Below are 14,490 nucleotides of genomic sequence, written 5' to 3' on the forward strand. Positions count from 1 at the left end.
TATATATATATACAGTATATATGTATATATATATATATACAGTATATATGTATATATATATATATATATATATATATATATATATATATATATATATAAATGATTACATTTGACAGTCTCTTAAAATTACATTCTCGTAATATTGACTTATTTCACATTACTGCTCACATAAAAAAAAAATTTTACGTTGTAGCTAGTCTCTTAAAATTATGACATTCCCGTAAATTCCTACTAGTCTTTTGTTACAGCGATGTTCTTAAGTTACTTTTGTGAAATTACAGCTTTATTCTTGTTAAATTAGTACTGTTTTCATAACATTGTTTAACTCAAAGCACCCCCCCGACCCGCACACACACACACACACACAGACACACACAAAAATAAAAGGAAGTAAATGGAAACATTGAGCAGAAACATGACATTGGCAAAGTTCTGTGACTATAAAAAGTGAAGTGGCATCAACGGCTAAACAAAATTCTCTTATATGATTACTTCCATTCATTTTGGAAGTGTCGCAATGATTCATTTATCAATTTTATTGTATGTTACAGCACAGAATACACAAAGTGAAAAGAGGTGCTTACAAAAGCGACAAGTGGATAAAAACCACTGAAAACCCAGAAATGGTGAAGGTGGGAAAGATGGTCATTCAGTGACTTCTTCAAGCTGAAGATGAATCATTCAATTGTCTGCTTAGGAAATGTATCTTTGTTAAATCTTAATACAAAAAGTCAACGTAGTGCAAGTTTGTTACAGAAACAATCACATGCTAGCTCCCGAAAGCAACACACATACACTTGCACTCTTTCACAGTTCCAACACTGATTCGTGGTGCATTCACCTTTTACGCAAACATTTATTTATAAAAACAAACACATTCAGACTGGCCTTGCAGCCATAACAACTTCTTTAAATTTTCAAAAGGCAAGTAACCTTGGTAACCCAAAAAGGTGAGAAAAAACACTCTTGCAATGCAAACTGGGATCAAGCTGAAAGAAAACAAACCAAATGTGTTGCATTTAAGTGCAGTGTCAACATGCCAGAGACAGACGAGGAAACCTCAGCTCACGATGCCATGGCGGAGAAGATCAACGAATAAATAGAAGCTCACGCACTTATTGAACACTAGTAATTACATTCATAGCAGCTCTTTTCCTTGCCAAGCTTGAGCTTTACAAACTTGTTGGACCAAATATGGCTGAAGCACTCCACTGTGTACTCAAATGGCTTCACTGTTCTGCACTTTGAAAGTGAGAGTCGACAACTGGGTTTTTAATCATCAAACTCCGTCGGACCCCATCGGAAGACATTGGGGAAAGGTTAATTAGTTCATTAACAGCCCTCCAAAGGAGTACAGCCATTTTGGCACATTGCGGGAGGGTGACAAGAACCTAATAGACAATTAGAGTGAAAAACAATGCCAGCTAAGATTGTAAGTAGTAACAAAAGACGGATTCTTGTAGGAGACTTCATACAATAACGCATGCATCCAGTTGTCTGTTGAAAGAACCGTTCAAACACTCCTCCATAACAGCCTGGCTTCGTATTGCTATTCCAGAGGATGAATATAGTTCTGACAACGCAACAGTAAAAAATACAATATAATTATTAAAAAAAAAAAAAAAAAAAAACCTTTCGAGGATTAAGCTTTAAAAATTCATTGAGCTTTTCATTCCATTCCATAAAGGAAAGCTATTAGGAGTATTAGGGCCACACTGAAATACTTAATTATTTTTTAGTGGGTGGGTTTTGGAACCACGACAGACTACCCCACGCAAGCAAGGTGAGAACATGCAAACACTCCTCATGGCGGCCGGGGAATTGCATGTTTTCAGGACAAAGCCTTGATCATTCAAGAAAAGCAAACAGAAGAAAGTTTGTTTTTTTCTTAATCAATATTTTCCTCCATGTTGGCCCAAGTACTCCTTTGTGTTGTTTTCATTAGCAACGTAAAAATATAACAGGGATGCTCACAAAATAATAAAGTTGTATTTACATCAGTGTGTATGTTACTTAGGGCTGAACGATTTCAGGAAAAAGATTGAAATTGAGATTTTTCTGACACAAACTGTGATTCAGATTCACGATTTATTTATTTGTCTAAATAAAGCTTCAGGTCAATATTCACTATGTACATTAACATTTACAAATATGGCAAATGTACATCATACCATCAAAACATTAAAAGTTATGTATGGACACTAAAGAGGCTGTGTGAGCGAGGCAATCCTTTTCAAGGTTTTAAAGATGTTTCAATTATGTGTAATATTGAATGGGAAAATATATTTTAGTTTTTACCTTAAAAAAGTTTACACTAACTTACATGTTCACTGATCATAATTGTAAGATCGCATTACTATTTACTTGTCCACTTTTTCTTCTATGTTCTTCTATATTTAACAAACAACATATAGTCCCTTAGTAAAGCTAAACTGATTGAATTCTATTATGAGCCCTATTATTGCATAGATCTCACAGCTCAGCACCCTATGGATCAAAATAGAGCAAACATACCCAAAGACAGTACATACAGTAGCTGATATTACGAATGTTTAATACAGTATATTACATAATGTACGTTTGACCTTATAAGCATCTCATCCTAGCTGACATAATGGATTGATTTACGGTTTTGAGGTTGTGCGCATGCTATGTCACTGTTCGCTGTACTATTATTTTCACTGTCAACATTTATTTACCTAATTTTCTGTTCATAGCTGGTTGGTCTCAACTTTAAAGCGGGTCTAGACAGATTTGTGTGAAAGGTGTACTTTACATCAAAGCACTTTTTCTGGCATTTGGCGAATATATTAGCACGGTTTGAAATAAGCAGTTACGCGTCGCACTTTGCAAGTCAAAATCTGGATTTTGCACCTCATCAAAACACAATGAACAGTAAATCTGAGAATCACTTTTTACTTTTAAGTTTTTCGCTAGTTAAACCTGTTAGGGCTGCTAAACACATTGCGGCGTGGCACCTAAGGCAGTAATCATCGCCTCCATGGGAGCAAAAAAGATAACACTTCTGACATATTGTTCTCATAAGGGGATTGTGAGGAAAGACGGAGAAGTCAAGCTAATTGCTAAGCTAACCTAGGCTTGATATGTAATCAGAATTAAGTGCTTGAGTGATCGAGTACAATTTTCACAGATTTCCAGCTGAAACCGTGTTAAAGGGGAGCGAATCCAACTTTGAAATATAGGCTATTATAAGCTTCTTCACTATGCCGAAACAGAACACTGAAAATAAATTATGTTCCATTACGGCGTATATAATATCAGTGTTATTTGTCCTAGGTTTTGATTTTGAGGTCCATAAGTACATTAAAGTATTGTATCTTTTCTTTTTACATGATAAATTTAGCTTTTAAGACATTCAGAAATTCAAAGTTTAAATTGAAATTCATATTTGTTTGAAATCGCTCCACTGAAAATTGACACACACATATATATATATATATATATATACACAAGAAAATACAGTTTGCTGCTATAAACCGTGTGAATTTAAGAAATAAAAACCCTCAATTATATAAAAAGAGGAAAAACAGTTCATTTGTTATATAGTATTGTTATATTTTTATTGTTTAATAAAACCCTTGCTTCAGGTCCCTGGGATTAATTTGCAAACAATTGCAACTCAAAATTAAAAAGTTGCTCCTCAAATGAAGTCACTGACTAGCCAAAGTGCTCCACAAAGGAAAATATATATTTGAAGCCTTGATTAGTTTTGTGATTACCATTGGCTTCTTGTGCTTTGTCTTGTCTGCATTGCTACTCCTCATCCGCCTTTAAGTGATAAGGATGCTTTTTAGAAGTGTATCTTATTTGCCACCATGAAGTCGAGCATTAGTCACTTTGAGGAGAGGATCTGCTGATAATGTTCAGCCGGGCCAGCTAGCTAGCACAGCTCCTACGTAGCTTGCGCCTCAATGTGGTGCATGTGCCAAGTATTCCCCCATGTTCGCGAGCAGCATCTCCGCGCTCATTGGTTCGGATGACCTGTCAAGTGTAGCATGCCGCTTCTGATTGGTGAGCTGGGCAGGAGAGGAGGGAGGCTGTTTGTGTGGGACAGTTGATACAACAGATTCGGGGATCAGTCAGGAGCGCTGTAAAAAAACAATGGAGCTCGAACTATCACTGATCGCGTTGTCTGGAAACATGATTTTGATTTAAAAAAAAATAATAAAAAATCGTTCAGCCCTAGTGTTAGTCAGACTTCAAGTCTTGTGGGGCGGACTAAAGTGCTGCCATGTCGTTGTAGCTGTAGTCGGTGTCACTCCGTAATCACTCGACCACAGATTACACAATTGAAATACATTTCGGTCAGCATCATCTTTCACAAGTGACCTCATTTATTAAGACAGTGATTCCCAACCAGTGTGCTGCAGTACATTTGTGTTCCGCTAAAAATGAATCAATTTTCACCTCATTGGTCGTGATATTTATTTATGACAAATAAGGTATGGCTGTTCAACTATCTATGCCAGTGAGTGACATACTGTGACAGGCAGAACAATTACATGCTCTTCCACTAGATTGCAGATGTGACATTTTTGTTTTAGATTTTATTCAAATGAAGAATATATGCCTTGGCTCAATAAAGGTTGGGAAAAACTGTATTAAATCACAAATGCATGTATTCATGGCTGAAACACAAGAAAAAGAGTAATGTCCCCCCTCCCTGAACCCATTAACAGATTGTGAGTGAAATTAAATAAGAGTAAAAAAGTTCACTCATATGATGGTGACACTTGAAGATGTCTGCACGCTCTCCTCGTGGGCGTGGCTCTTGAGCAGCTCGCAAACAAACTGCTCCAAGGCGGCGAAGTAGCCCTGACACTGCCACGTGTCATTGTGCGTGCCCTCGGGGAAGATGGCCAGGCGTTTAGTCCGCGACGGCGACATTTCGTACAGTTGCTTCATCATGACCGGTGGTATGAGCTGGTCCGACAGGCCGGAGACAAACAGTGAGGGCATCCGGCACAGCGCCACCTGCCGGTAGGACAGGAACTTATTCCTGTAGCACCACAGTGGCAGCAGGCGTACGGGCAGGAAGGAGAAGAGCGTCGTCGCCATGTGCGGAATGCTGAGGAAGGTGTTTTCCACCATGATGGCCGCCACGCGGTGCGGGTTAGTCGACGCCAACCGGATGACCACGGCGCCCCCGAGCGAGCGGCCAAACAGTATCACTTTGGTCTTGTCCAAATCGGGCCGGGTCATCACGTAGTCCAGCGTGGCCTCGGCGTCCAGGTAGAGGCCCTCCTCGCTTGGCTCGCCGTCGCTCTTCCCGTAGCCGCGGTAGTCCACCAGCACCACGTTGGCTTTCAGGTTGACCAGCATGAGCAGTGCATTGGGCACCCTGTGGCCGATATTGCCGGCGTTGCCGTGGAAGTAGAGAATGGTGGGCGGCGCCGAGGACGTGGGGCCGCTCTGACTGGCGCCCGCGACTCCGGGAGGCGCGTCCCCGCCCGTGAAGCGCAGTAGGATAAGGTTGAGCTTCACGCCGTCTTTAGTGCGAATGTACACGTTCTCGTGCGGGATTCCCGTCGGCACGGGAACATAGAGGCGCGACGACGACGGCTGGTCGGGGAAGTAGAGGAGCGCGTCTTGGAATTTGTAGAGGATGCCCGCCACAGACACGAGGATGAGAGCCAGGAGGATGAAACCGCCATATAGGTGAAAGGTTAGGATCAGAGCCAGCAGGGAGACACGGCAGGCACCCCAGGACCAGGAGACTAAAGTCAGGGCACAACGCTCCACTGAGCCCCACAACCTCCACGGCTTGTCCATGACACCACAGTGTGTAGTCACAAAAACAACAACCTGAAAATACAGAGAACATCACACATGAGCAAAATAGACTATGAAAAAAATACAGTGGAGGGTGTACAAATGATCATTTTAATTAAATAGTAAGTGAAAAATTACATAGAGTAGTGGAACCTCAATTCATCCATCCATCCATTATCCAAACCGCTTATCCTCACGAGGGTCGCGGTCAGAAAATAGTGTCCACTCAAAATGCCCCTTTGTACAGCACCTTTGGGAGTCTGACAATTCCAGAATTGGCGCCATTTCTTGGCATACAGAAACTGGTCAGGTGTTTCAGACTTGCGCTGCTCATTATACTGTATAAAAACTGACTTTACAGTAGGCTAGAGCAGGTTAAAAAGCGTGTCAAAGTGGCAGCCATGTTGGCCAAGGAGACTTTCCGGTCCAAATGTATGAACAAAAGTGTCAGCCGTGTTAGCAGAGGTGAGAGAGTTCATTGAAAGGTAATGCAGCATAGACATTCCGCCATAGTTACATATTTTAAAGGAGCATGTTGTATCAACCTATTTACAGGATATCTATAACTGTGTACTGTAGTGAGTAGTGTACACGCCTCTCACCCATGTAATTTATGGTACAGTACACAATTGTTTTATTGTTTTTGTACGGTCCTTATCTATGCCATCTAATTGTAACAGAGGGGAACATAGGAAAGGCTAACATCGTTGCTCACGAACACGACCGGATGCACGCTACTATCCTCCCCACAAACACCAACAAGTTTAGATAAACTAAAACACTTTCAAGCTTTTTTAAAAAAAAAAAAAAAAATTACAATGATTTTGTAAAGTACTGTACTGTATTGGTGTTTTTAGTCCATGAAAAATGAAAAAAGTACAATGTAACACTCAATCAGCTCTAACGGAGAAGAGCCTCCCCCAATGAGTCTGTTAAATCAAGGTTCCGCTGTATTTTGTGAGACATCATCAGTTCAGTAAGCAAATGCTTACTTCTTCATTTTGTTTTAGTGAAAAACACTTACTTACTAAATGTATCTGCAGGGTTCCTGCGTCTTAAGGTAAGCTAAATTCAAGACGTTTCAAGACTTTTTCATTCCACTCGAAATACAATTTACGAGCAACTTCACATTGATCCCACTGTCTCATGATGTTACAGTAGCGACATAAATAACGTGCATCTGCTCTAAGAAACCTCACTCACTAAAACCACATTGCTCTTTTTAATGGTTCCGCTGTCATGACTGTGTGACGTTACCGTGAGAATCACTTGCTACATTGTTTAATTAAGAATGTTAATTCATTATGAGATTTGAGTGATGCAGTTACCATTATAAGATCTTACTACTCATGTGTTTGCATTTTTAAGTCTATTGAAAGACTGATTTATGGCATTTTAATGGCAATTAAGGCCTTTTATTTTAGACTTCAATGCCTTTTAAGACTTTTTGAGCATTCGTGGTAACACTGAGCTGAAGGATACTAAGTCTAAACATCCTTGTTTGAATACCAGATTTTAACAAAAGAAAATAGATGATAAATCATTTTGAATCCTTTGCCACCATATAACCCTAACTTAGCTTAGAAAGCAAATGACTCATGACTCCTAAATCTACACTGTATATCTATGTTGGGGGTGATCATACTGAGCTCAACGACTGTATTTTCTCACAGGCTAATCTCCAGAAGCTAACGCCCATATAGAGCGTCGCTGTTAACAACTACATGCACACCCAACAATATTGTATTTTAAGTACCTGATGACAGCACAGTGCTGTCGTAGCTGACAGGTGTCAATGTATGCTAGTGCTAAACCAACTGTCATTTCACGTCGACTTGACACTCAATTTGTTAAATTCGACGTTGAATAAATGAGCAAATATTGACAAAGATAAACGCATTCGGTTTAAAATGAGTAAACAAACCAGTTATTGTGGTGATAGCCCACGAGAGCATTCTTTGAACCTTTAGCATGGCTATCGGCAATCTACCTAGCGTTAACACGTCGATGTTAACCAGGCGGCCGGGTACTTCTCACTCACCTTCCTCTCATTTTTGATGCATCAGCAACGTGAAATGCCGTCAACTCGGTCGCACGAAAACAACTCGAACGGTGTCATGCAAATCTGTGGCGATTAAGTGAACTAAGTAAACTTGCAGTGACCTGCCTTGACAGAAAACCGGTGTGGGACGCTTAGCTACACAGCTGGTTAGCATTCCCGATTTTGGCTTCCGGGTGGAACTCACGCCGTCTTCGACTTCCGTTCCATGTAAAATTTTGTTGATATACTGTACGTCAATACGTAATAGCCTTACCTTGAATTGTGTATACGTTTTTGTAAGAATAATCATTAAAATGCAAATAGTTTTATTTGAATATTTAAAAAAGCGCTATAAAATATTTTGTCGGCGTTCGCTTCATGTAGCAGAAGCTCAACACACCACACACCACAAGAGGTCGCCCTTCTATCAGTATTTATTTTTCAAAAGTGCTCAAAATAGGTTCGTAATAATTATGAGTACCACTGCCATTCACACAGGACACATTGAATGATTAATAAAAAGAAGGGTTCATTGCTCTCTTAGAAAATAAAATAGTTGGAGAGTTAAGAGATATATCCATATAATAGCTTGCCCCCGTACTGCTATGAAACCTCAATTTTCTTGGGGTCAATACATTATATTATTTTATCTCATCTCATATTCAGATTAATTCGTTGAATTAATTTAATTAAGGCCTATATTGATGTTCTGCTAATAAATCAGAAGATTATATCGCTATTTCAATGTGTTAGGGTTCGAGTTTAAGTTCAGGGTTTCTCCTTTTTTCCTGCTCAAGACCTTTAATTATGACTATTGTTCCTCCCCTGATCTAAACTTACAGTTGCTGGCAACCAGTCCAAGGTCCACCCTGCCTCACAGCCAGTCAGCTGTGACACTAATGAGGTCAAGTGCAATAGAAAACTGATGGATACTGTCAAAAACAAATGATAGTATAATTTACTACAACAACCATGAGTCATAATGGTCTTGGAAAGGTGAGACAGCTAAATATGTAAGCAAAGCAACAATCACTTTACTGTACATACAACACTGTCAAGCTATTACACTGGCAAAATTATGGTTGGATACATACTGTAAAATACTTTATGGATTTTTACGCTCTCTGTTCCCTGCTGGCGTTTAACATCTCGCTCACTCACTCCATCATGTGACCTTGGAGGCAGACAGATGATGAGCAGGCTAGCACAGCTGTTGGCCATTTAGCTCTGTCCTTGAGGTTGCAATGATTTGATTCCGGGTTGTCACAGCCAACATAAAAGGAAAACAAATGTTTTAAACTGATGTTACGCTATTCAATAATAAAGGTTAAAATATAGAAAAATTTAAAGTGGCAGTAACACAGCCACTCAAAATTCAAACCATGAACAATTTAATGCATGCTAATTACAGCTGAAGTTCTGATAGTATCTGACAGTATTGCACCTTCAGCTGCAGTATCGCGGCAAGAAGTAGGTCACATGGTCATCATTTGCTGCATGATGTCACAGAAGGCTGAAGTCAGTGGAAGCGTTGCAAGCTGAAGCATTAGCTTTTTAGCCTAAATACAGCACCATGCCCTAGAAAAAGCTGCTGTGTAATTCATTTTGATAAGTGGTTGTATTTTCACTTACCGTACAGTACCTACCTACCTTTCTGATGGAATTTAATGTGGTGCTCAAACAACTAGTCAGGAATAGGTAAAGTGAAATGTTGCCGAACCACTGAGTAAAAAAACATTTTTGACACATTAATTGATGTAACTGAAAAAAAAAAAAAACTCTGGTTGAACACATTCTGACGATGCTTATCGACATTAAGCTTGTTCAGATTTCAAAACCAGTGTCATTAGGAAATAATGTGAATCGAGATAACCTTTTGGTGTCGCTCAGTGGCTTTCATAAAACCTTAATAACAATGTTCTATGCAACATTTTAACATTTGTAACAGTTAGACAAGTGTAACTCATAATTTCTTAATAAAATTAAGTTAGTAAAATTCAGTAGCGTTATGTACAGCAAACTACATGAGAGTGCATCAACAGTGTCGGTACTTGCTGCATTCAAACAGTGAACTCATTTTTTGAGTGCTCACAGACATATAAATGTATTGTACATTCACACGCACGCACGCACACACACACACACACCCACACACACACACGCACGCACACACCTACACACACACACACATGCAAAGCCAGTATTATACTGTACGCAGGCACACACTGTAACTTCAATTACTCCAACTGTATGGCTCTAAAGCACTGGAGGGCCACAGCTCAATAAAAGTGGGAGCTGCTATAGGACGAGCAGTGATTTGATGACCTAGCTGGGAATATCATATCATCAGGCCGAGGGACATGCTTATCATTCACCTCATGCCAACCACTGAGCAGCACCCAGCTAGCTAGACTGGGGCAGCATTGTGCAAGTGCAAGGCACCCATTGACCAAAGTAAAGGCTGCACTGCACCCAATAGCATGCACATTATTATCCTGTAAAATGGGATATGTAATATGTATTGCTACATATTGATTAGTAGTCAGCATTTTACGAGTGAAGCCGCAACCTTATCTATGGTGTGTAGGACTTAGTATTATTGTCTTTTTTGTTTGTTTGTTTGTTTGTTGCTGCGTTTGTGAATGGTACACTTGAGCTCGTCTGACATCTGATCTGCATGTAACTAAATGCCAGGCACAAAAGTGATAGATTCGGTGTCCATGGTTACAATGTAAATGTGTTATCACCTTGGCGACAAGAGCTTTGAGTCACGGAGGACAGCTTCGACATGATGCAGTGGAACCTCCAATGTCAAAGTCAATCAATTTCAGCTGACCACCAAGTTGTTTGAATTTCAACACCATTTTCCTTACTGGATTTTTTTCCTACTGCAAAGTAGAGCAAGAATAAAACAGGTTAACCACCACTACATAATAAAATTAAAGACACTCATGAAATTAAACGATTTGCCCTTTGAAGACACCTGACAAATGTATAATATAGAGAGGTAACATGAAATAGTTTCTTTTGGTCATTTTTATGCTAGCCTTTAGCCATTAGATAATATCTACTGTGGGTGAACTGGAGCCTATCCCAACTGGCTTTGGGCAAGAGGCGGGGTTCACGCTGAACTGGTCGCCATCCAATTGCGGGGCACATATGGACTAACAACCATTTGCATTCACAATGCACCTAACATGCGTGTTTTTGGATGGTGAGAGGTAGTTGAAGCTCCAAGAGAAAACACACGCAAGCACAGGAGAACATGCAAACAGTACTCAGCAAGTGGAGCGCTGAGATTTACACCCTGAATCTCAAAACTCGTAGGCAGACATGCTCACCACAAGACACCTGTCTACCACATTTATCCATCCATCCATCCATTACCTGTACCGCTTCTCCTCACAAGGGTCGCGGGGCGTGCTGGAGCCTATCCCAGCTGTCTTTGGGCAGTAGGCGGGGGACACCCTGAACTGGTTGCCAGCCAATCGCAGGGCACACAGAGACAAACATCCGCACTCACAATCACACCTAGGGGCAATTTTAGAGTATCCAATCAACTTACCATGCATGTTTTTGGAATGTGGGAGGAAACCGGAGTGCCCGGAGAAAACCCACGCAGGCACGGGGAGAACATGCAAACTCCACACAGGGAGGCCGGAGCCGGGATCGAACCCACGACCTCTGAACTGTGAGGCGGACGTGCTAACCAGTCGACCACCGTGCCGCCTACCACATTTATATAAAATGAAAATAATCAAGCGTCAAAAACATTTCCTTCCAGTTTTCTTCAATGTTGTTCAAAACATTTCCATCCATCCACCCATTATCAATACCGCTCATCCTTACAAGCGTCGCGGAGAGTGCTGGAGCCCTGGAAGCCATGACCTCCGAACTGTGAGGCGGATGTGCTAACCAGTCGACCACCGTGCCGCCCTCAAAACATTTCCCCTATCATAAATATGGTCAAGTGAATTGATCTTTTATCCAAATGAAATAATCTGTTATAACACAGTGACACAGTCTATGGAGTTTTGTTTCATGTGTTAGCATTAAGATAGCAAAATTTCCTAAAGCAGTTATGTGGTTGGTTTTTTTTGTGTTTTTTTTAAACAACATGTAATTAATTAGCTTGTTGTTTTTTTATACAAAATGTAATTAATTAGTGCGAGTGGCTGGAAATCAGTTCAGGATGTACGCTGCCTACTGCCCGAAGACAGCTGGGATAGGCTCAAGCATGCCCGCGAGTCGTAACCTTCATCAGGATCAGCGGTTCAAATAATGGAGGGATGGAGAATTAATTAACTTTATTTTAAAGTTGACAAAGGACAAATAATAGTACAAACATGACAAATAAAATTCAACTAGGAGTGGCAATATAAAGTTTGAAGCTTCTTTTTATTTTTTTGGTCAAATTCCTGCTTGCTGTGAATTGATTTGAGTTGTGCTCCCTGCCACCGTCTAGTGATTCCAGCTCTAAAATTTTCTCGTAAAAAAAACAAAAAAATATCAGCTGTGTGACATATTTTGAAAAACTCATGTAAGCCAAGGTGGCAATTTAGCTATACCATTTAACTCCATATGGTAAATCATAACAAAAGTAACAGTAAAATTACATTACAGTGACATTTATTAAAGACGCCTGCAGAGGGAACAGGCAACACACATTTCATATCAAGTCACTTGATTTTTTTTTTTTAATTCCCGCACATTGACATTGTGTTTGACTTTGAAGGTATAATTTTTCAGATTTTCAAATTCTTTAGATTATATCACTTTTTCTGTGTTTGACTTTTGATTTTCCATTGTAATTATTTTAACTTTGCTTTAAACCCCGATAACAGGCCACATGGATGCACCAATCTAGACACATAGTCTTACCTGTCACTGCAGTCAAATCTCACTGATTCATAATTAAATCAGTTCCTCCAGTTCCTGTGGCTCTGTTATAGTGTCAGTCAAGTTTTAATGAGATTGCACATACAGTATAGTGATAGCTCAGTCAGCTGTAGTAAAATAGGCAGCCCGTGCCTGCAGTAAAAGGTGCCCTCTGCACCGTTTCCAACAGGAATGACTTGGCTGGAAATTGCTGCACGTCTCGGACAGTAATTAGGAGGCCTCCTGTAGTGAAGAAGGCAACATTTATTAAAAACCACAATCACCCTCATTTACCATGCACATCAGCCTACTGTCAAACTTGAAAGTCTCCAAACATTAATTTGGTCTGAGTCTACATGACTAGCAAGGTTGATGACCAAAGAATTTTGGGAAATTTGAAATAATTTTATAGAATGTAAATAATACATATAAATCCAGGGCAGTATAGTGTTGTAGTGGTTAACCTGTCAGGCCCTCCCATGTGGAGTTTGCATATTCCTGAAGATATGTTAAGTTGAGTGATAACTCTAAATTGTCCACATCAGTGAGCATTAAATATTTATCTATCTATTTTTGGATATTTTTGGTTGAGTTCCATTTTGTACAATCACAGGGGCAATCGACTTGCTACGTAACACCAGAGATGGGCATTCCGGACAGAATGTAAGAATAGAAGCGCTTTAAAAGGACAAGGATGGACGGGGTCAGAAGATGATTATTTTTATGAATAAGTACGGAGGGACGAGGACAGAAGGGTAACCAGGTCACCAGGACGGACCGGTAAAGAAAGGCCCATATCATGTAAATGTTATGAAATACATTAACAAAAGTGACCAACTGTTTGACAAATATTTAGCCCTTTATCTAAATAGCCTCTCACCCCGAATCTAGTGAAACAAGGGTATTGTTATTACATAGTGGTATTAATCTTTCAAATATCTTGGAACATATACTCTGCATTCAGTGTGTAAATAATGTAAATCACCATTTTTCTCCTCCAGTTCCTCTTGTGATGGCACATAGATGGATAATTAGCGCATTTGGCCATTGTGCCAAAAATAAAGATGAAAAGACAAACTTTCAGAGCAGGCTTCCTTTTGTGTCTCCAGACACTTGAGTAACCTCCTCAGTGGGAATGTTAATGTGCCAGAGCTGCTAAATCAAGCACTCTTCAAGCTAGATCCAAATGCCTGTTTTCTTTTTAACTGAGAAAGGGAAACCTCTGTTTGCCATCATTTTATAACAGACTTCTTTTTGTGTCACAGCTTGACCAAACGGGTTTCAACCATGAACTCAATGTAAATTATAGAATGTAGCATAATGAATACAGTGCAATTTGGAAATTCTGTTTTCTTTTTGTTTTTTTTCTTTCCCTTTATACTCGCAGAGAAGCTCACATGTTTTTTGTTTTGGTGCTCAGCTCAAAGCAATTAAAGCGTTACGTTGGCATCATCGTGTGGCATCTTGTTGCCAAGAAAATTGTTGAAGTGACTTGACGAGCTTCATTCAGAGTAAAATAGTGCTTTGCTGCCATCTTGGTGCCAAGGAACAACAGTGAACCTCTGAAAATATGTGGGTCTACATTCACAAATTCACATATTTTCAGATGTTTGGGGGGGAACCTCCGTCCTTATCCATATAAATTATCGTCCTCCGACCCCGTCCGTCCTCGTCCTTTTAAAGTGGTTCCATCCTTACCTCGCCCCCATCCACCAATAAACCCCTCCCAAAAACATCTGTGCATGGTGCCGCAGGAGAGATGCTAGTGGCAGAGGTTT

The 14,490-nt window shown here is 40.0% G+C and overlaps 1 protein-coding gene across 1 annotated transcript; it reads right to left on the minus strand.

Moving 5' to 3' along the window:
- Positions 1 to 521: 521 nt before the first annotated feature.
- abhd13 (abhydrolase domain containing 13) lies at positions 522 to 8,039 on the minus strand. Its single transcript, XM_086052403.1, has 2 exons — positions 7,835 to 8,039; positions 522 to 5,826 (listed from the first exon to the last, which is right to left on the minus strand). The coding sequence occupies exon 2, from the start codon at positions 5,791 to 5,793 to the stop codon at positions 4,738 to 4,740; it is 1,056 nt and encodes a 351-aa protein (XP_085908529.1). The 5' UTR covers positions 5,794 to 5,826; positions 7,835 to 8,039; the 3' UTR covers positions 522 to 4,737.
- Between the last annotated feature and the right edge of the window lie 6,451 nt (positions 8,040 to 14,490).

Source organism: Filicampus tigris, chromosome 14 (assembly GCF_054856515.1).
Source record: "Filicampus tigris isolate MCC_2025a chromosome 14, RoL_Ftig_1.0, whole genome shotgun sequence".
NCBI classification, from domain to species: domain Eukaryota; kingdom Metazoa; phylum Chordata; class Actinopteri; order Syngnathiformes; family Syngnathidae; genus Filicampus; species Filicampus tigris.